General features: G+C 44.0%; 1 protein-coding gene across 3 annotated transcripts in view; it reads right to left on the reverse strand.

The window, feature by feature from the left end:
• Window positions 1–48: 48 nt before the first annotated feature.
• Window positions 49–22,341, reverse strand: part of DENND5B (DENN domain containing 5B) — a 111,236-nt gene continuing 88,943 nt past the window's right edge. For 2 of the 3 annotated variants that reach the window (XM_017740006.1, XM_017740004.1), the window contains exons 8-22: window positions 21,101–21,194; window positions 19,982–20,092; window positions 17,610–17,741; window positions 16,497–16,649; window positions 15,902–15,980; window positions 14,602–14,683; window positions 9,950–10,078; window positions 9,092–9,213; window positions 7,172–7,317; window positions 5,420–5,538; window positions 4,172–4,359; window positions 3,400–3,482; window positions 3,128–3,254; window positions 2,199–2,373; window positions 49–1,357 (exon numbers count right to left, since the gene is read on the reverse strand). In XM_017740006.1, the coding sequence (XP_017595495.1) occupies window positions 1,174–1,357; window positions 2,199–2,373; window positions 3,128–3,254; window positions 3,400–3,482; window positions 4,172–4,359; window positions 5,420–5,538; window positions 7,172–7,317; window positions 9,092–9,213; window positions 9,950–10,078; window positions 14,602–14,683; window positions 15,902–15,980; window positions 16,497–16,649; window positions 17,610–17,741; window positions 19,982–20,092; window positions 21,101–21,194 (1,924 nt within the window). In that variant the 3' untranslated portion in view covers window positions 49–1,173. The remainder of the gene's footprint in view (window positions 1,358–2,198; window positions 2,374–3,127; window positions 3,255–3,399; window positions 3,483–4,171; window positions 4,360–5,419; window positions 5,539–7,171; window positions 7,318–9,091; window positions 9,214–9,949; window positions 10,079–14,601; window positions 14,684–15,901; window positions 15,981–16,496; window positions 16,650–17,609; window positions 17,742–19,981; window positions 20,093–21,100; window positions 21,195–22,341) is intronic. The other variant, XM_017740005.1, reaches the window with a different exon arrangement.

Consider the following 22,341-nt stretch of genomic DNA (forward strand, 5'->3'; position numbering starts at 1 on the left):
AGAGTGTAAGAGAGAAGTCTCAAAACACCAATGTGAAATTAGTCTTTCTTCCTCCTTTTGCTTAATTCCTTTTCTTTTTGTAGCTGGATAACAAAAAAAAAAAAAAAAGTAATCCAAGATCCTGTACTCCCCCTAGGAACACTCATTCTTCAGGATAAAGGAAGACTCAAAACCTGTCAGCATTTCAAAGCCAGCTGATACAGTTCAGTAGCACAGCAACAGCAGTGTTTGTGGCTCTACAGCAATGATTCTTCTCAAGTACAGCAAGAATTTGGTATAAACCAAATTCCTCACCATGGAAAAAAAAATGGTCATCCACAACACAAACTGGCTGAGGGTGAGGGTGAATCATGAGAACATCTAGACAGGGAAGGGACAGACTGAGTTGAGTCCCCATCTCAGGCTGCAGCAGCAAAGCTTCCACAGGTGTCTCATACTCTCAGGCTCTAAGGCTGACAGCAGTCCTCTCCTCCAGTGTTTTAAGCATTCCAACACTTGTTTCCCCTTTTGGAGATCAACAGGAGTGACACAAAAGACCTTACAGAAAAAAAAAGACGACTCACGACTTCCCTGCGTGGGAAGGTGAGTCTTCAAACAAACAACAAACTAAGAGAGACCATGTACAGTAGGGTAACCAGCATATGCTTACAGCGTTTCCAAGAGTGACACGATCACAATGGCTACATAAGGATATTTGCTGTATTAATTTGCAATACCTGAAAAAAGCCCTGCTGAGTTTGCACTGTATTTACACATTGATTGGCTTCTTCCTCACAAGCAAGTAGCGGCATCCCTTCCCACCTTGGTCCTTCCCTCCCTCCCCCAAGACCCTCCCCTGCTTTAAGCTACTCATAGTCAGAACAAGAACATTCAGTCTAAGAAAAATTTCTTAGAGTAATATAATTTCTTAAAGAAGATAGCGTATTTACACACATCTAACACATGAAAATACTCTATTTTTTGTACTAAATTTCTGTTTCAAATAAACTACAATACTGCATCTTAGCATTCTGCAGCTTTAGAGGCCAGTCCCCATCTGGGCTTCCCAATCCTGCTTCCACCAGCAGCTTTGCCTTACAGTGGTGCACTACCGTGGCATTCAAGTCCTGACAGGTCTCCAATTGTGGTTTGCTTGTTTGGGAAAGGAGTAATGAAGTTCTCAGCAAAGCCATGCTAAACATCCACTCCTTTAATGAGTGATCCTTCTAGGATGATGTTGAAATCTTGCAATGTCTGTAGGACTCGGATAAGGGAGTTGACAGTCATGCGGTCCCGGAGGAGAGCGTTCTCCTCGTACATCCTCGTGATGGGCGGGCACTCTGCCAGCAGCGGGATCCACTGAGGCAGCAAGTGGTCCCTGAAAAGGGCAGGACAGGCATTGTTTTAGCACCAAGTACAACAGATCTCACACTGGAATTCTTCTCCAAGAACACGACCCTAAACATGCAGCCCCTTTTAGCGTGTTGTTTGCACGTACAAGTTTCCCGTGTAATCGCAACCCTTGATTTGGTTAGTAAAATACTACCTACTGTAGAAATGAGAATTGAAAGATACTAGCAGAATTGGACATTTGTAAAAATTCAGCAACATTTTCAGATCAGGAATAGGGAAAATAAAACTTGAGGAAAATCTGACAGACTGGTTTCCAACTGGTTTTCCAAGTATCCAGACAGACAAGACAAAAATGGTACTTATTTCTAGACATACCAATTTCTACCCTCCAAAATACAACTAAGCTCCACCCTCCTGCCCCTCCCCAAGTGCAAGAAAGAAAACGCCCTATTAGGAAAGAAAAGTTCATCTAGAACAGTTCTGTCAAAATTATAACAGACATCCCATTTTCACAGGCAACTGAATGAGAATTTAGAAATTCACCAGCTCCTGAAAAGGAACTCTACATTCCTGAAGTCAGTACTTCATCAAAAATAGCATTTCAAGACAGATTTCATACACATGACTGTCAAGCTAACAGTTACAAAAAAGCTCAAAACATTTTTAGCAGTTTAGACACTAGCCATGTATTATTAGTGCTTCTTTGCTCCAACTCTTGACGTAGTACTAAAGCAGCCTAAGATAGGCATTGGATAAAAGATAGGTGTAAGATGTCCTAAAATGGAAAACTAAAGGTAATAACAACGGTGGGAAAATATTCTTCTAGTCTAATGCCAGAGGACACATAATGAAGAGCAGTTCAGTACCTTGTCCCCAGGCAAACCAGGATTTGGAATTTGCCATCCTTTCCAATGTTCCTTGGAGCTGTATTGATGGCATTCACATAATGACAGAAGGTTTTGCACGAAGATCTCTGAAGCAAAAAGGCCTCCTCGTTGTCTCCAATCTGATCACTGGTTTCAAAATAAGCAACAGCTTTCTCTGTGGTAGGGAGAACATCAGAACCCAGTGAGCAGAAGCACTTCATTGTGACACAGAATCACACAAGGGAATCCTTAAAACACCTGTTCAGAGCTATTCCACAGCTTATCTATGGATTCCTGATTCTGAAGGCCATAGGTAGGTGACAACTTCCACCTTTAACATGGCATAGCATTGGTCAGTCTGGCTGATGTCTAACACAGGTAACACCAAGGAGCTGCACCAGAGCACCTCTCAATGGTTTCACTCTAAGTGATACCATCAGCCTTGGTTTCTCACTTTTTCTGAGTAAGCATTTACCCTCAGGCTAAGCATCTCAGCCTGCAAGCCTGTTCTAAGGGAGAAAGAACATCTTAAATTACCCCTACATAGGCCTGCAGGTAAGGATCACCAGAAGACCAGTGCAGTGATTAGGAGAGTTCTCATAAACAACTAAAAATCCAAACCTTTCACTTCCTGCCCTTTCCCAGCTCTCCCTCTAACACTGATCGCTCTTCTACTCCAGCCCATCTTCTTTCTCTCAGGAAAGCAGCTGTTTGAACTACAAACTCTTAAATTTCTACACAGACTCACACTCTTCTCTTACACAGAGTTTAGTAATTCTTGTCTTCCATCGGGTTTCTCATTGACTTTAAGCAACCTGGAGCAGGTGCTTGGCAGGAGAAATGGCACCCTAGCTGATGAGAATCCAAGGTCTGCGTGTGAGGAGTCATTTTGCCCTAAGCTTTCTCCTCCAGATCACATACCAGCTTACCTATGAAATCCCAGATGAAGACATTCTTATGAAAAATGCGAGCTGATTTGAATCCATGGTGGAAGACCTGCTCCAGTGCTGCAACCAGACCGTTTTCTCCACACAGCAGAATGGTAAGGCTCCCTCTCTGTGGGTAAGGGAGAGTAGGTAAGTACAACTTGCCTTGTTTGGATGGCAGAAACTTCAGATCTAAAGGTAGTACATCTACTGGTACTTCAGTGTCATTTCTGTTTATAAAAATATACAGGCAAGTAATGAAAAGTAGGAATTACCTCTTTCTCTGGCTTGTGAAAGTGTTTCACAATATTGTTCACGGCTTCCCCAATTCCCTCTTGGATCTGCCCCGCATTAGGCTCTGTGAAATGATGGAGAGCAGACTAGCTGAAGTGGTTGGTTTTAAATGCTGTATTACTCCTGGAGGCTAATCTTTCCTTGCTTGACATTTCAGCAGTCATGTCCTCTAATTTTACAGGAGCTGGACAGATGTATGAACAGGATCTACACTGTCCCATCTCCGTGCTTTAGCAGAGAATGCCTCCTGTGACCCTCACAGTCCCGTGTCCTGTTGCAGCCAAGTGCAGTTACTCATAAAAGCTAATTTTAGGGATGTGAGGTTGATGTGCACAAAGGTCCCTCCAGAGATAAGCTCTGCCATAAGGCAGTTCACAGCAGCCACATCAAGTTCTGAGCTGCCCTGAGAAAGGCCTGTCTTCCCACAGACTGCAAAGTAAGCTGGGAGGCTGAGCAGCATCAGCTACTGCAAATTCTGCTGCCTCCTCCTCCCTCATCTCATATCTCCATGCTCCAAAGAAAGAGATTATTATCTCTCAACAGTCAAAAGGGGACATTGAAAGAGGCAACGTGTATGTCACAGAGCAAACACCAACCAGGGAAGGCAGGAAAAGCTCATCAGCTTGCAGCTGCTGCTCTGCACCAAGCCTTGCTTCAGGATGAACCCTCCTGTTCACAGCAGCTTTTTTTTTCTCCCAGCAGTTGGCAGCTGCCCCCTTCTCTGTGACCCTGGGGAGGAAGTCAAGGACTTACTGGTGTTCTTCCCTGTGAGGGAAGTGATGCTCAGCCGCCGAGTCACCGTAGGAGATTTCTGCTGGGGCGGGGTGCGGCACTGCTTTCCCAGCTCCTCGTCAGATGTGGAGGACACCAGCTCTCCAATGAGTATTCGCTCCAAACTGCCATCGTCAACGCCTTTTCCCAGCCACCGCCCACAGGGGAACCTGCAGCGCGCCCAGGACAAGCACAGCTCAGCCACACACACAGTGCAGCCTGATCTCAAAGCTGGGGGACAGCTGGCACCCCATAAACACTGCCCACAGGCAGGGAATACTTAGCTCCGAGAAAATTCTCACAAAGCAGAACTCTTTGGTGCAGGAGGAGCCCCTGCACCACAACTGATCGTCCTTAGAAACAGGGAAATAGGCAAAGTTTGGGTCACACACATATTTCATGGTCCACACATTTTTTTCTACCAAGTTGTTTTTCACTTGCAACCACAACTGATATTCACCCTTTAAGCACGTTGTGATGATGAACAACCAAATCCCCACAGAGTTCCCCCCAGCTGAGGCTGCGACATCTCCTCATATTCAAACCTCACCTCACATTTTACTGCTGTGCTTTTGGATCCCATACACAGCCCTAATAAAATCCATGCACATGTTCATATCCCCAGTCACTGTATCCCATGTAATCCTACTTTCCCCCTATACACTGTGGCCAACTCTGAGATCTGGAGCTCACCTCTCTGAATTACAGTCTTCCAAGTTCACATTTTTAAAAAAATTAAGTCTGCTAAGCCACGTTTTGTAAAACCAATGATGAGTTAGGAGATCATTTTGACAGAGACCTATGTACTCAATAGAAGATTAAGATATCATCAAAACCTTTTATTTTCTTAATATTTCCCCTAGACCACCCTTTCAGCTCTTGGGGTTTAAAGAGTTAATTTGTGCACAATTTTACCACACTACTTTAAATCAAGAGATTTAATTATTAGACACAAACATATGAATCACTTCAAAAGTATCCATACTGTCTGTCCTGTCTCAGACAGATGCAAAGAAAATCCTGCACTCAAATCTCATTTAATATTTATCAGATTATGTGACTTCCACCAAGGCTTCTGAAATGAGAGAAGCGGGGATGGGGGAGACCAACCCAACCCTACCAGGGACCCCAGTCAGCCCCAATCAGAGTGAAGGAGAAGGTGAATGCTTTCTTGCTTTCTCTAAATTGAACAAGAATTTCAGACAAGGAGAATTAAAACTTGTTGCTTACTTGTACGTGTGTCCTGTTATTTCATTCCTGACCATGACACAATCAACCAGCCACTTGGCCAGTAGCCCTGAGTTGTCATGGCCAATCTGAACGGTCGTCAGCTTCCCCAAGTTCTGGCACTGAAATGAGTAACAGTTTTTGCTTCATTTAAAAAAGAACAGACAACACACACCCCCACCACACACACACATATGGTCTCAAATACAGGCTTTTATTCAGTTTTCTTTTATTTATAGAGTAAGTATTTTCGACCAAACATGCAGAGCATTTTGAAAAGCAGCATAATTAAGACAGGAGAAAAGAAATAAAACTATTAAAAGCTTGTGAAGAGATTACATTCTTTGTTGGGTGCACTCTGAATCCTTCTGAGAAGTATTAATTACACATTTCTGAGCTAAGGTGATAAAAATGCATACTTTTGCAAAAGAAATAGATCTTCAATACAAACAGCTTTTCAAAAATGCATTTGGAGCATACTGACCTTCAGCTGACTCACTCTACACTATGCAGCAGACCCTACATCCTTTCTTATTTTCAAAGATTGATTTGCTTTGATTGTTGGGCCAAACAAAAATCTCTAACATGAGACGCAGCATCACAAAGACACAGAAGAAGGAAAACAAGGCACTGTGAATTCCAGTGCAATATGTAATTGTAGGTGGGGCTGGCAACAACATCTGTTAACGTCACCTAAACGCTTCCCTTGAAAGACCTTGGTTTTCACTGCTTCTGAGGCTGCCAAACAAGCAGCTTGGGCTGACATTTTCAGTAGTGGGTGGCTACCCAAGTCGATATTTTAGGAAAGTTTCCGCCAAAGGAATAATCCAGAACAGCATCAATATGGTCCTTAGAAATATCTAAATATGTCATTTTGCCTGTTAGAAGCCTGCAGATCTTTTCTACAAAATAGTAATATCTGAATGAGACGTGGGCATTTATCTCAGAAATATCCTCTCTATGTCAAAATTGACCTATATTTGGCAAGAGGCTTTTTTTTGCTATTGTTGTTGAAGATCAGTCTGCATATGCTCAGTGGATACAACCCTAATTTCAGTAGCAGATTTTCCTACAAAATCACTCTTTAATGGATATGGTACAGCCCGGAGCTAGAGGAGCTTGATGGGGCTTTTCCCTGCAATTCCCGCTACCAGCTGCTTTGGCATGGCACTGAGCCAACCTGTAATTGATGGGTGGGAAAGCAGAGGGGAAAGCAAAGAGAAAACCCCAGCAAGCCTGGAGGAGAGAGCCCGGTGGGGATGGCAGCTCCCAGTGTGCCAGGGACAGCACCTGAGGCTGGGAAGTTGAAGAGCAATGCCAGACAAGGGGCTGAGAAGAAATCTGGGACTGTTCAGAGGTCAAAAGGGACTTGGGTGGTACTAGATAAACAGAGCGAAAGAAGGGAAAAGAAACTTGGAAGGGAGATGAGGAGTTGGAAATGAGCACTGAAATGGAAAATTAGGCAAGAAGGTGTGGAAGGGAATGAGACATGGAAATAGATCTGCAAGATGAGGAATCCTGGGCTGGACAGGGACAGCAGTGATGCCTGTGGTTAAAAGTGGTGTGTGCTCACAGGAAACCTTCATCTCACACAGGAGGGGCAGGCTGTTTTCCTGTACATATTTGAACCTACAGTGACGTTGAAAATCAGGACAGAATCTGAAATGCTGTGCTCTTAATAACCCCTTAACAAATTAATATTTATTTGGAAGCACGTTTCAAACTGAAAGGAAAATGTGAAGAGCACATACTCACCTCAAACGTCATTTCTAGGTGGTTTTTAGGAATCTGCATGACGCCACTATCTCCCAGTTCTCCTGACACACATATCCACGGGTTTGATGTGGTTATTGCATTGCTTAGTTTTTTGATAGGAATTATCACTGACCTGTAAGGGATCACTGAGAACAGGCAGAGGGGGAAGCACATTAGTCTTGATCTATTTATTTTTTTTTCCCCTTTACAGTAAACGCAATTTCTGGCAAACCACGCCTTTCCCTTGAAGGCAAGCTCTCGTTCCACGTCTCAGAAGCCAGGCAGGAGCCCGCTCCCGCTGTGGGCGGGGGTGAAGGGCAGCGGTGCCGCACGGTGGAGCTGCAGCCCCGCGGCACAGCCGGGACCGCACCGCAGCCCCGCCGAACGGGACGCACCCGCCTGCGGGAGGATGGGGCACACGGCAGGCCACGGGGAAAGGAGTGGCACGATCACTGAACACTCTGGTTTGGAAGGCACCTTTAGAGGACGTCTAGTCCAACCCCCTGCAGCGAGCAGGGACATCTTCGACCAGGCCAGACTGCTCACAGCCCCGTCCAACCTGACCTTGAACACTCCCAGGGATGGGGAGTCCACAACTTCTCTGGGCAACCTGTGCCAGGGTCTCACTATGCAAAATGTAAAAAACTTCTTCCTTGTATCTAACCTAAACTGACCCTCTTTTAGTTTAAAACCATCACCTCTTGTCCTACTGCAACAGGTAAATGATAAAATGTTTGTTCCCATCTTTCGTATCGGCCCCCTTCAAGTACTGAAAGGCTGCAATAGGAAATGGCTGGCAGGCTGGTGACACCACAGCCGAAGTCTCAAGTATGGTGTGTCTCTGTGGACATCCCCCTGTTTATTCTTCTTCCTATTCCTGTTCTTATTCTCTTATGCTTCTGCTTTTAAATCTGTACCACCCGTACATGCTTAAGACAAGGACTGCCACCCACCCCAATTTGGATTTGACTCTGACACTGCACCTCTAGCACTGCAAGACTCTCTCTCCCCTTATGTTTCACAAGCTGCCTTTTTGACTGGGGAAGCTAAGCCAGCTTCTTTTACTTTTGTGTGCCATCCAATCATACTGCACCCAAAACAATACCCTCAAATTCCAAGCACTCAAAACAATACCCTCAAATTCCAAGCACTTGTCCTACAGGAGGAAGCTGTCAAGCTGGATGCCCCACAGAAATAGGTAATCAAGGATGAATGCACTGCACTAGTTCTGAAGGGATTTATTACTTTAAAAGGAGAAAAAGTAGAATGAGTGCCTGTTTTGACAGCCATGTAAAACTTGCTTCACTTCACTCTGAACAGGCAGGGAATTTAAAAATAAGGGCTGCCCAGGTGAATCCAAATAATTAGGTCATCTCTTGGGATCCTGCTTTTTTGCATTGCCCAGTACTGGAGAGACAAAGATGCATTCTCAGGTATCAATCAAATCTCTGCTCTCCTCCTTACAAGAGAGGGTGACAAAGGGAATCTTTCTGGCATTTAAGAAGAGACAAAAATACATTTAAAATACACCGAGGAGCACAAAGTATTTAATCCCCCAATCTTCCATCTCCTCAGTCTGAAGAGAGCAGGCTGTTTGGATGCACACTTAATGAAGGCCAGAAAGAAGCATTAGGAGATAGAGGACTTGTCTGGGAGGGAAGATGAAAGAAACTGTACAGAGAGCAGCACTCTCTGCTGATTACCTTCCTTTGTGCAATGCTCTTATCCAGAGCACTCCCACACAACCTTGGCTCTCCAGCTGGTTTCCCAGAGCAACACCCAGCACCCCTGAGCCTGCAGCAACAACCAAGGCTTCCAGATAAGGGCTCAGCTACTCAGGCACCAGCAACATCATCTCTTACAAATCATGACAGCAACGAATTTTTAATCAGAGGGAAAAAAATTGATTCTCCAACTCACTGATTGTAGTGAAGACGCTTGTGAAGCAGAAGTAATCCACAGCATTGAGTGAGAGCAGGTGATACAGAAACTGTTCCCGTTCTTCTTCACAGCGCAGGAAAGCGTAACGCTTGTAAAGCTTCCTGGGAGAAACAAGTAAATGGCATTTTTGTTGTTGCTGTTGAAAAAGCACCATGTATCTTTAAAAGGTGCTTGAATCTCAAAACACCAAATGAAGAGGGGCTCTTAATGGGAGGTATGATTCCCCAGTAACAGAAGCTGCTAGGAACCCACCGAGGGCATGTAAATGTGCTGCACGTGTTTTACAGAGCACTCTTTGCTCCACGCTCCCATAGCAAGGCTACTGAGCTCATCTCAGTTTGGGGTTTGCTGCAAAGCACAGATAAAAAACTAACACTACTCACAGCAGCAGATCTGAACTAACATACAGCAACCTCCTTTCTTCCCCATAACCTCCCACTGTGGAATGGTCTCGTGTAATAACCTCATCTTAGTTCTGCTCCCTACTGTGACAGAGAAAACTCAGCAGAAGGCACCAAGCAGCAGTTGGAGTCCTCCCACCACTCTGTCACTTCAAGGATCGTAGGGCTGCAGTGTGGCTTGGATCAGTGCAGGGATTTAACCAAGAACTGATGCCTCCTTCCTGAAATTTGTGAAGCGTATTCCATGCAAATGAGTACAGTTTTGCCCTGCTGGGTGGGCACAGTCAGTTCTCCCATTTACCTGCTGCCCTTCAATCCCTTCTAGCTGGAAACCATAGTACCCAAACGGGGTGCCTGGCTGCACCCCAAGTAGCAGCACCTTAAGACACCGCTTCACAATGTGAAAGTGAAGATTTGAAGAAAAGAGCTGGCTTACTTTGCAAGTGCCTGGTTGGAAAGCAGCTGCTTCAGGTGCTGAGACAAAAGCTTCTTCTCCAGAGAAAGTCTTATCCAGGCACGGGCTCGCCCCACATCAGTCTTTATCTCACTCATGTTCTGAACATGCCTGAAATGTGTGGGGAAGAAAATAAATAGATGAATCATAAAAATTCTACATGCTTCAAATGGCAACATCCAGTGTGATGATGCAGCAGGTGAACTGGAAAATGTCTTCTGACATAATTTCTAGAGAGATCCCCAGCAGGGCCCTCCAGAACCCTGCACTGTGGGAATGAGATCCCTGGCAGCCCCAGGCTGGCATGAGGACATGTTGCAGCTTTTCCTGGGCATGGCAGGCCATAGGAGCTGCTCTGTGTTTGCCTGGCCAAGGTGAGGAGGGGTAAACCTGCTTACCCCTGCACTGCCAGGGGTAGATGTTCGCATGGACACTGCTAGTGCTTAAAGCAGCCACCTTGTGAGACCCAGTTACATCTCAGCTGCCACCTCAAACTGCTCCCCTCTGGGAGGGCAGAGAACAAACACATATCCTGAGAGTTTCTCCCAATCACACTGGCTCTGAAGGCTCTAACAAACCCCTCACAGGCATCAGCAATGGCACATCTGAGAAAAGGAAGACTGCTGAGGCAAAAACAGCAACAGGAAGCTGCAAGCAGAATCCCATTTTTAGGGATATAAGAGGCTTTCCTGTAAGTGGTAATTTGAACAGCCCTCCATATGTTTCATCTGCAGGAAAGCAGAACTGTTCCATAGGGGCTTTCTGCTACAGTTTTGCTTTTCCTTTTTAAACTTCCCACATTTCAGTTTGGAGAATGCCAGAAACTCTAGTTTTAGAGCACAGGGAGTTTTAGAAGAGGAGGAGAACTGCCATGGCAGGGTGAAGCTGCTTCCAAAAACTCCCCACTTCGTTAAATACACCAGAAAAATGAGTAACAGTTTCCAGTAAGGGAAAGAAAAGACTACAATTTCTTAATTTTCATGCACTCTGCATGTTAAATGCACAGGCAATTCAACCCTCCAAACCTCCATGGCAGGCTCGAAGTACCATCAGCAGAAGTCTGAACTAGTCCCAGCTGCGATTTACTGTCCGACTCCTGCAACTTCCTTGACAGCCCTCCACGCATTGCTGAGTGTTGGGGAATGTGGCAATATTTACTCCAAAGGAAGTGCTGTGACTGATGCTTTTTACATTGACTACTATAGTCTCACTGTCTCGTGCTTTCCCCCATCTGTTACACCCACGCGTGTGCTTTGTGTTATATTTAGTCCCTGCATTATTTGAGAAAACTACCCTCTTGTTTACAGAGCCTCTAACGGAGCAGGTCCAGGACCTTTAGGTCAAATTTGCAAAGCACAACTTAGAGCTGTCCAGAAATATGAATTTGCTCTGCACAAATGAGGAGCATACACAGCCCAGCAGCACTGCTCTGTGCCAGGCTGACCTGCAAGGCTGAAGCCTTGCTCCTGGCATGGGAAAGCCCTTCCTGGCTCAGAGCATGGCAGCCAGCACTAGACCTTCCAGCAGAGAGCTGGACACGTGACCCTGCAGTCCTTGAGAAACAGGATGCACGCTACACTCAACTACATCATGTTGAGACACTCTCCTCAGACATTTCAAGTCTTTTGAGATGGGAAGATCAAAGCACAGACTATCATCTCCCTCCCCTTCCCCCCCCTGCCCCGAGTGCTCAGCTTGAATTACATCTAGTATGAAACACTGAACAGAATATGTTATTTCACTGTGAGAAGATTCAAGTACAGATGGACTCAACCTCATTCCATGCACGCTCTGTGCCTCTTCATTACGTGTTTCTGGTTCAGACTAGATTAGCATTAATTGTGCATTTGGGAAAAATAAAGATCTGCAACCATGCAGCTTGCCAGAGATATTACAAAGATTCAGTAATCAGTCTTGGTGTCAGCAAAAGCAGAGTGTAACAGAATAGAGCATGCAGGAACCCAAATTTATTTCACTGTCAGTTGTGAGAGTCAGAACAGCTCTATTTTTATCAGTGACCTCAGTGTAAGCACCGTATGCTCACCACAGCACAGCAAATTCTTCTTGTCAGAGCACTGAACAGCCATTTCGATGCAACTCCCCTGGTTTGGACTTGCTTTTAATCCCATTAGTAATAAAGAAAAATCTATTTGCCCTCTCAAATGAAAGCCTGTGGGTAAGGCAAGACAAACCCTCTGCAAACAGCTGTGCTGACAGCAGAGGCTACAGACACTCAGCATCGCCGTGCCCTGAGGATGCTGTGCACGCTCCCATCCCAGCACAGTCAGGGATGTGCCTATAGCTCATGGCAGGGAGGCAGCAGGTCTTTGCTCAGCCTTCTTTTTGAACACAGCAGGTTAAGCATCACTGCTGTGGGCCCAGTGCCCAGCTCACAGCCTCCACTGCAAGCTCCTGCAGGAGGGAGGCACGACATGGGCATGAGAGCAAGTGCTGATAGTAAGGAAGAGCTTGCCCAAAGGGTGAGGATCAGAAACTTGAATCCAGCTGGACCAAAGGTTTTGGGGAGGCCTTGATCTTGACTGGTTGGGTTGGATGCTCAGCAATGCCTGAAGGGTGAGGCCACGCTGGAAGCAGGCTGTAGCTGGAAGAGGGGTGGGAGAGATGATGCAGATCCTTGCCAGGGGACAGGCTGGAGGGCATACCCCCAGACTGGCTTGTGCCATTGAGATTCCACGCACAAAACCAAAATAAACACCCCGAGCATCTTCCTTACCACATCTGTGATGCCAGGCTTTTAGGGGGGCAGAGGACACACCACAGTACCTGTAGCACAGGCTCAGGGCACATTCAGAGCATGACTGTGACTCAGTCCTACTTTTAAGTTGTTTACATAACCTTGCATGAGCCATCAGAAACAAGCCCTGCTTAAGGCAATGCTTAATCCTCCAGCCATTAGTTCAGTCAGCACCACAAGCCCCACAATTTAACAATTACCCATCCTTCAACTTCAGCCCAGGTCTCTGTGTGCAAACAAATATTAGGCAGCATTCCTTCCAAGCAGGAGAAAGTGTGCCACGAGATTACAGATGACAGATTCAACTCACCATCTGCCCAGCATTTTCTATGACCAGACATGTTTGTGGACAATCATGAATACCCAAGATACTACAAAAGGTAATGTTCTGCTTCTGAACTTTTTCTCTGAAGAGTAGTAAGAAAGACTTTTGTGATTCAAAGAAGAGAGCTCAGATCCGTGCTGGGCTTTCATTACTCCAGTGGAAGCTCGTGGAAGACAGAACCCATGCACGCAGCAGTGAGCACACACAGCCTCCTCTGTCAGCACTCCCCTCCCAGCACTGGAGTTTCCGCTCCACATCCTCCTTCATCCTTCCCTCAGACTGACCCTCTGCATGCCTGTCAGTCTCCCAGGACTGAATTAAGGAGATAGCTGCCACATCCCATGAGAGGGATGCTAAAATGGCAGACACATGCTCAAAATGACCTCTTGGCACTACACCCCTAATTACACTGTATGTATTCTCTCTCCCTCTGTTGCATGTTGTTTTAGCCTTACATGGCATGTCATGTTCTTTGAAATCAGAACAAAAGACTCAAACTACATAGCATCAAACTAAAAGGTTGCACACTGCAGGTGGGAAGTAGAGTGATTTTTTTTCCCCCTGAAAAATCTGACTGATCTATCAACACAAATAGTAAAAACCACATCACTGTAATCAGGGTTTTGTGAACTAACAACAATTAATCTTATTTTTACCATAAGATTTTTTTTTTTGCCATATTTTTAGGTCTAAGAAGGATGTGGTATTACAAGAAACAGTACTCATGTTGTCTCACACATTAAATTGCCAGCAATTGCTCTCAGCCCTTTACAGATGAGCATTACTACATTACTCCTTCTCTCTTTGCATGGCATGTTTATCCCACTGCTATCCTTAGCCCTGGCAAGACAAGTGTCAAAACAGTGGCCTGACCTGGCAGTGGCTTGATCAAGGAGATGCCCTGAAGAACTTCCCCCTGCTGCTGCCACACCAACCTCCACCTCTTCTGACTCTCTAATCCTTCTGATTCCAAACAAACACTGCTTGAAAAGGTCTCCAGAGCCAGGCTGTGGTCTACTGCAGAGAACCTGCCCAACTTCACATCCCAACTTTAAACTTACCCGAATTCTAGGTCTGATTAAATTTCTGAACTTGTACATCTATTACTATCTGCCATGAAATGCTAGTTAAAAAGAAAGAATATTGCTCAAGCATTGCAAACAGGTTTTTATGTCCCTTTGCTCTGCCTATAAACTGTACTTGCTGGGTCAGTAATTAAAAAATGGATGAAAAGAAACAAACTGAAAATACCAAGGAATTTAACATATCTGCTGTTATTTGTAGAAGTTGGCTTTATTACTGGAAGAACACCCCTGGGAAAACAGAAGTCCCAGTAACATATGTGTGGTTTTCATTCTCTGTTAGCTAAAACAGATCAAGTGAACACACAAAAAAAGTTTTTCAAAACAGAAAGGCAACACGCTGTAGATTTAAATGTGGGCTGAAGAGAAGGTTGAATTCTCCTAAGCCTTTGCAGACCCAAAGCCAGTGAGGACTTTACCTTATGCTACACAATTAAACCCACAATTAACGCTTTAGAGCCAAATTGCATACCTCATATCTTGTATCAGGGAAACTCTCAATGTAGGCAGAGTAATTCCTGTATCAGACTTTCGTCTTTCTGTTCCACCACCAACTACAGCGGAGAAAATACACAAAGTTAATACAACACTACAGTAACAGTCTGCAATGCATTTATTTTACATACAGCTGAAAATAATCTTAAGTGGCTGGTAACTGCACTGTTTCTGTGCACTGTCATTAACTCTATCCTGGAAACGGTGAAGTAGACAAAATGAAAATTCTGAACATATCACCTATTCCTTTCTTAATCCAGCACGGAACTTGGAGATTTAGCTTCCTTTTTTGTATGTGAAATACCTTAACTTAAATCTGTACAGCAATGAATTTTATTAGCAGAAGTTTCTATGGAAAGATCACAATTGAGAACAACTCAAATAAAATTAAGCTACAGTAACATATTCAATGCAAAGAATGCCATGCATTTCTGTGCTCTGTTCTGCACAAACCACTTTGTGGTGACACATTTTTCTCTCAGGAATTTGTGCCTGCCAGCCAGATTGTTTAGTGCATTACTCACTGAAGCTTATTAAAAAGTCCTTTCATGGGAGAGACTTGTTTGTCCATAAATGCCTCTTTGAGGACTGATCATACGAGTTCCCATCTGTAGGATCCAAACTGGAGAGTCCTTGAAATATGACCCACTGAAGTTCAGAGTTTTACTACAATACCCCTGCCACGGGGCAGGGAGATCTCAAGGTTATCAAAAAACCTCTCTTAAAACACTAAAGTCATTTAGTGACTGTAAGAGGCCAAGCCAAAGCACAAATTGAGTACCTAGACTGATGGACAGAGATTAATTACAGAATTTCTGAACTGTACCACCCACCAGTATAAAGATTTACTGAACATGGAGTTATTAATATTGGGATTTGAGAGACAGATTATGCTCACTGAAAGAAAAATGTCAGCTGTCTTCTTCCCAGCTCCACACTTCCAGCTTCTTCAGAAATCATCTCTTGTGGAGACAACTGCTTCTTATACCTCACTCAGTGCTCATTAAAAGGGAATGAAGGTAGTGAACATACATCAAGCGATTTTCCAGACAAGGAGGGAAACTATGTGCCTTCGCCTCCAGTGATTTCAATCTACTTTGTCCAGACATCAAGACATCCCCACAATGATTATGACAAGTCTCAGAACGTAAATGTGGTATTAGCAAGGAAATACACTGAAAATCCTGCACGGGTTTCATGTGGTTGCACTGTTCCTCCCATGGCTGAGTTCATTTGCTGTGATGGACTCTTCACGGAGTTACCTGCCAAGTACTCACCTGGGGATTCTGCACTGTGCTCTTGCTTCTCTTCTCTCTCCTGGTACTGAAGCAAATGGGACCACAAAGCAGATTTCCCCTGAAAATGGAATATGTAGTACATACCTTTAAATAAACCAGGCAAAAAAATAACCAATAATGGCCAGTAAACATGGCAGAATAATGGTATGGCATTTGAATGGGTAAAATGTTCAGTAGTGAAAACCAATCCTTCTCTCTTGGGCCATGAAACCTCAGGAAGAGAGAGGACCATCCCACTGACCTAGCAGTCACACTGCCCACCTTTTTTCTTTGTCCTCCTTTGTCCTCTGGGTTTCCCTTGTGAAGGTTGAAAGGGAATAAACCAAATACGTACTTGACAACAGCACTGCAATTTCCAGAGGGGAAAAGCTCCAAACAATCTCCCCCAATAAAACCCCAAACACCCGAAACTCCTCAAACCTTCACAAAATATGACACAGGGACACTGATCCCAAAGACACCTCCTGCTTTATCTTGGAGTTACACCATTGAGTAGCAGCTTAAAAAGCAGAGATGGCATTCAGTATTTCCTAGAGTACTGCACACACAGAGTCCCAAGTTTCAAGCTACCAACCTGCTTGACCTGCAGACCATGGCTCCAGATTCTTTCTAGAAGATCACAGAGACTGGCAATCAGTGTATTTTCCTCCAGACCCGTTATATTGGCTTCTCCATGTCCCAGCTCAACTGCTTCATGGCCCATTTTCTCTACCAACATGCGTTTAGTCTATTAAAAAAAAATCCCAACAGCTTCTAAGAATGTTATCCAACAAGGGACAGAATTTACAGCTGAGTTTACTTACACATACTTAATCTAGAGACCATTGCTAATAGAGAGAAACTTCAAATCTATTTGCAGAGATTGTAAATTAACAAATATAATTATATTAAAAATGTTTGCTTGATTACTTTGAATCATAGAATACCCAGAGCTGGAAAGGACCCACAAAGACCAAGTCCAGCTCCTGTGCCTGCACAGGACAGCCCCAAGAGTCACACCGTGTGTCTGAGAGCATTGTCCAAACGCTTCTTGAACTCTGGCAGACTTGGTGCTGTGACCACTTCCCTGGGGAGCCTGTGCCACCTGTCCTATTTCTATACCCTTTTTCTATTGTCCTATTTCTACGCTGTTGATTTACTACCAAGCAGAGTACAGAATACATCTCCAGTCTTCCTCAGCTTCTGTTTTAATTCTTGTTACAACCATTAAACACTCAGGTAAAGCAGTATACCACCAACTGCAACAGACACAAAGAAGCTGCACGTCCATGGCTATAAAAGCTTCTTTAATATTAGGAATTGTTATACTTCATTTGCTCTGCATAAACATCATGCACAAGCCACATGTGCTGAATTCTTCCCTTTTGACCAAGGATCTCCAGGCCATTCTGTTTAGGCTATGTGTAAATATGAACAATTAAAGGAAATCCTCCAGAAGATGTCTGATCATGCTGGTTCTCCTTCCGGTCCTTTCTACTCCTTCCATCAACTTCAACTGTGTAAACAGAAGAGCGACAACACGTTCCCTTCTCTTCTAGCTGTTGAAAAACACTACAGGGATATCCACCCTGCAATACCCAGGTATTCCAACAGAACAGTGCCATTCCAGCTGTGAACCAGGAGAACATCTGCAGGTGCTATTTAAGCTCACTGCAATCAAGGGGACAGCACACAGGGGATGACCTACCTTCATGCGACATTCCTTCAGCAACCCTTCCACAAATTTCCAGTTGGTCTGTGCAATCACAGCTGGAGAGAGGTCTGACAGTTTGGGCTGCCTTAAATTTTTTCCTAAACTCCTTGCCTCCTGCATGTATTTCTGAAAAATAAAGAGAATAATTTTAGATAGTACAGGTCAGAGTGACTCGCCTCATTCTACTCCTAGGCAAGCAAGGTGGTGAAAACAAATGAGCTAGTGTTAATCTAGAAACAAAATCTTTATTTGTCTGATGTTTAGGTGTCAGGCTGGAGAAATGGATTGATCCCTTTTGACAACAGAAAAAGCAAGGTATTTTCCTGAGTGGTAAAGAATCAGTCAATATTAGCCAGTAAACTGTGCTGTTAGTCACTAGCATGAAGTTAGGCACAAGTGCATAAAGTGTAATACCTTCATTCAGCAATAAAGTCAAAACACCAAGAAAAGTTCTTTCCACTGTTATTTGATTCTCACTTAAAAAAAAAATAAATTAAAAGAATTGTCTAATTTGTGACCAGACTATACACAAATAGAAAAAAAAATCCTTTGAAAATAAATTACAAGAAGCAGAAATAGACACAGTGAAGGAGAAAGATTTCTTCCATTACTTTACATCTACATAGTTTATGTGGGAAAAATGAGACTTGATCTTATTCTCAATTAACTTCTTGATTACAACTGAACCTCATTTTAAACAGAGATGACAAGTGGGCTCATTCATGTTTTTACTATGGTAACTGTTAAGTATGGACAAAAATCAACATACTTGTTAAAAAAACCCCAAGCTATAATAGAAGACTTTTGAAGACTTTTAAACATTCCTATTCCACTTCCTTGTCTTCAGAGGTAGGGTATTTTTTGCTTTGATTTGATTTTTGGGGACTTGTTTTTTCTTTTTGGTTTTTTTTTTTTTTTTTGTTAAGGCAAAACCCACAAACCAATCAGCAAGTGACCTCTGACACCAACATCAGTGAGAGAGCTACATGCTGAGCAAGGCCAAAAAGTTGGCTGGGACTATCAAAATGTTGTTCAAGCATTATTTGTAACTGCTTCTTAAAAAGAGCAAGGTAATAGAATGGTGCCAAATGAAAGCCTTGAAACGCAGCGCTCATAGCCTGGTGTGGGAATGCTCTCTTTCCACAGTGGGCTTTTGTGTGGCTAATGATGCCTCTCTGGGGGATGATATGTGACAATGACGGCTCTTTCCTGGAAGGAGCAGATCACATCCCTCCAGGGAATTCTTGCTGCTGCTGGCTGGGTTTTCTGGGGAACTGAGAGGTCACTATGGCTGCTGCATCCTCAGAGCTTTCTGTCTGGGCAAAAAATTTATTCCATAGAATCATAGAATGGTTTGGGTTGGAAGGGACCTTAAAGATCACATAGTTCCAACCTTTCTGCCATGGGCATGGACACCTTCCAGTAGATCGGGAAAAGCAAAACCAAAATCTAAGCATACTGAAGTTAATTGCAATGCCTCGTACAGCTTTTCTGACACAACTGGATTTTCTCAACACAGAAATTTGGACAAGAATCACTTAGCATCACTCCAACAGGTCAGATAAGAATGTAAGGTTCTGCCATGAAAAGCTGTGTTCCACTGAAGTTTTCAGTTAGGTAACTACAGTTTCACCAATACTGTAAGGATTTTAGAACAGTTCAAAAACTACAGGTGGGAATAAAAGAAAAAAGTTACAGACGACAAAAGTGTGTTGTTCAGCAAGCAACCTCACAAGTGACTTCCATCTGAGTGCAAAAATTAACAGCAAAACCAGTGATAAAGTAATACAGGGAATATAAAACTAGAAAAACTAATCTTTCTTTTTAAATGTGAAGGGATAAAAAGTGTGGTTATAGTCTGAAGAGTATAAAACATAGATAACCTTGCTTTATTCATTGTATATCTTCTTATTATATTAAAATTTAAAAAAAAATTAACTCTAAGGTTCCAGAGAAGAATAAGGGTGGGCTGAGAGAATCAGTTGATTGCCCTCTGCCTGTTCATCAGCATCCACGCACTACAACCCTCTTGCACACTGGGATGCAATGATCCAACAGTCAGAAAGCAATGCTTTTGGGATTTGACACCCTAAACTGAATTTCCAGGTGGGAAACATGGAAAAAAAACCAATCCAAAGCAAAACAAAATTGTTTTCTTTTAGCCTTGGAGCCATTGTGCTTTCCAGGGAGCTGGTGTGGAAGCTCCTTTCCAGCTACTTTTCCGATTATAACCACACTTCCAAGCGCTATAGGGACGTGCTCATACTCTACAAGAACGGGGGAGGTTTGAGGCACAGCGAGGACAGAGGTTCCTCATGCTAACAACATCTCAAAAGCAGCTTTCAACAAGAAAAACTAAAACATACCAGGCAGCATTCAGAGAAGGATTTTTTAGGAGGCCGTGCAGGAGGGGGTGGTCCCTGATCCCACTCCCAGAAGGCCATTGAGTTCTGACGAAGCAAAAGCTCCTCCGATGGCTAAGAGGAGGCAGATGCCCCAATGGCAGAACAGCCAGAAAGAAAGAGGAGACAAAGCAAAAGAAGCATGCATATGATCCACAGCCAAAAAAAGAAGAAAGTAAATACATGACAAAGTACTGAAAGGGCTCTGCTGAGATATACACACACAAGGCACTGTTTAAAATATACTTGCAAAGCCATGTTAGCAAAAATAGCAACAAACATGTACAAGTGCTGTTTTGCTGTGTTTCCATGAAACATCATTCAAAGTTATGGTTGAAGAGTCCTCTCATCCACTCAGGTTCTTTTGGAGGGCAAACTGCAACACTGACCAACCTTATTCAGTGAGTTTTACCACAAAACAGCAGGAGTGTTATATTTTTGCTAGTGACATACAAAAGAAGCATATGGACATCAATGGAAAAACGTGGCAGAAAATATTTAATGAAGGATGAGGAACTGAAAAGATGGGAAAGAAACGGACGTATGTGACTGACATTTACAAGATGCATGGGAGTTTCCAAGCTCTAGGCATAAAAAGGCCCCAAAGTCTTAACCTTTCAAACAGGCATACGCATGTCAGAAATCAACGTAAGAGAAAGGAAAAAAGTTCCTTTAAAAAAAAAAAAAGGAAGAATCCTGCCTCATTTGCTTCTACAGGGCTGACATTTACTCAAGGACTTGACTTTTCCAGAGACTTCCACCCTGGCCAGAGTTTGGCAGCTGCACTGCCAGGGCTCTGCTGTCTGCATGCAGTAACACGGCCAGGGTCTAAATCAGCAAATAAGTCATTTTCCTGATGACAATGGGGCTGTCTTGTTCCCATATAATAAAAGCACTTTATTTATGTTGTGTGCTTTGAAGCTGTAGAACATCTGTGACAAGCAGAGCAGCATCTAAATGGCCACAGAGACCCAACCAAACCTTACAGTAGCCACAAAACTGCCCCAAGCAATAAGCACATTGTTGTCCAAACCTCCACCTCCTGGATCACAGCCTGTGCTGCCCTCAGATGAGGCCACCCACCTCCCTCATGTCGTTGTCCAGCCCGATGTGCTCCGAGTGCTGCCGCAGGCGGTCCTTCCTGCGCTGCGTGGTGGTGCTGCGGCTGGCCCAGCGGCTGGGAAATCAGAGAGAGAAGACATGTGTGAGCAGAAGAGAATCAGGAGGGAAAGCCTGGGTCAGGAGCTGAAGGACATCCAATGGGTCTGCAGCAAAAGAAGGGAAAGCCCAAGCTTGGACCTTGCAGTAAACATGGGTGCGAGCTGGCGCTTGGCCTCCTCGTGGGGAACCACCCGGGAGGTGACAGGCCAGCACTCACCCAAGGGACAAAAATCCTGATGGAAATGTGCCCAGCTGCCTGCCAGGGTCTCCAGTGAGAGCTCCTGCTACCCGAAATGCAGGTCATGCCACAGCATTGATGCCATCACTAGGTAAGTCACTGTTCTTAGTTACCCAACACCACTGCTGCATTTGATGAGGTTTGGTAAGAACAGTGTCTTTAGCAAAAACCAAAATACAATGATTTCTTTTGAGCAGCAACTTCTACGATTTTGCTCTTTTGTGAGAAGTGCTACTTCTCCTTTCTCCACTTTCTGTGGTACTTCCAGGAATTATTTGAGACAAACTTCTCATTGCAATGTTAACTTATGCACCTATGTCTAAAGGTTATAAACAATACTGGTGTTCCTGGGACTAGTCACGTTGCTATTTTCACTTTAACTTTTTTTTTTAATTTGGTTTCTAAGTACCACACAAAGCCTGGGTTTTTTTCCACCTGTTCATGTATGTCCAGTTGAATTCTTCCTCTCTCCACACAGGTGGTATTGGTGAGGACAGCAGTCTCCAGATCCCAAACCCATGTATTTCTGTGTCCACCCCGAACAGAAGCATATACAAAGGAAATCTGGGATCTAATTGTTTGGGCAAGGAGTTTCAGCTGGTGACACAAGCAGATGAATGCCTGGGGAGGAAACTCTTGCACAGACCTGGACTTGGTTTCTGACCTGTCTGGCAAAACACTGGGGATGTGTAGGGAGTGGAATCTGACCCAAGAGAAGTGCAGGGATGTGGCCCCTGGTGACCAAAAAACCACCTCTGTTTCCAGAGAGGACTTTGCAAACATGTATGTAACTATCTTCACCAGTTCCTCCAGCAAGTCAACCAAAGACTGAATTTTGGCTCACCACACAGATACAAAGGGAAAAAAAGCCACAGGAACTGTTGTTTTAGAAGTCAAACTGAAGTCCCATGTTACCTCACAAATA

This window comes from Corvus brachyrhynchos, unplaced genomic scaffold, assembly GCF_000691975.1.
Source record: "Corvus brachyrhynchos isolate BGI_N302 unplaced genomic scaffold, ASM69197v1 scaffold27, whole genome shotgun sequence".
In the NCBI taxonomy this organism is placed as follows: domain Eukaryota; kingdom Metazoa; phylum Chordata; class Aves; order Passeriformes; family Corvidae; genus Corvus; species Corvus brachyrhynchos.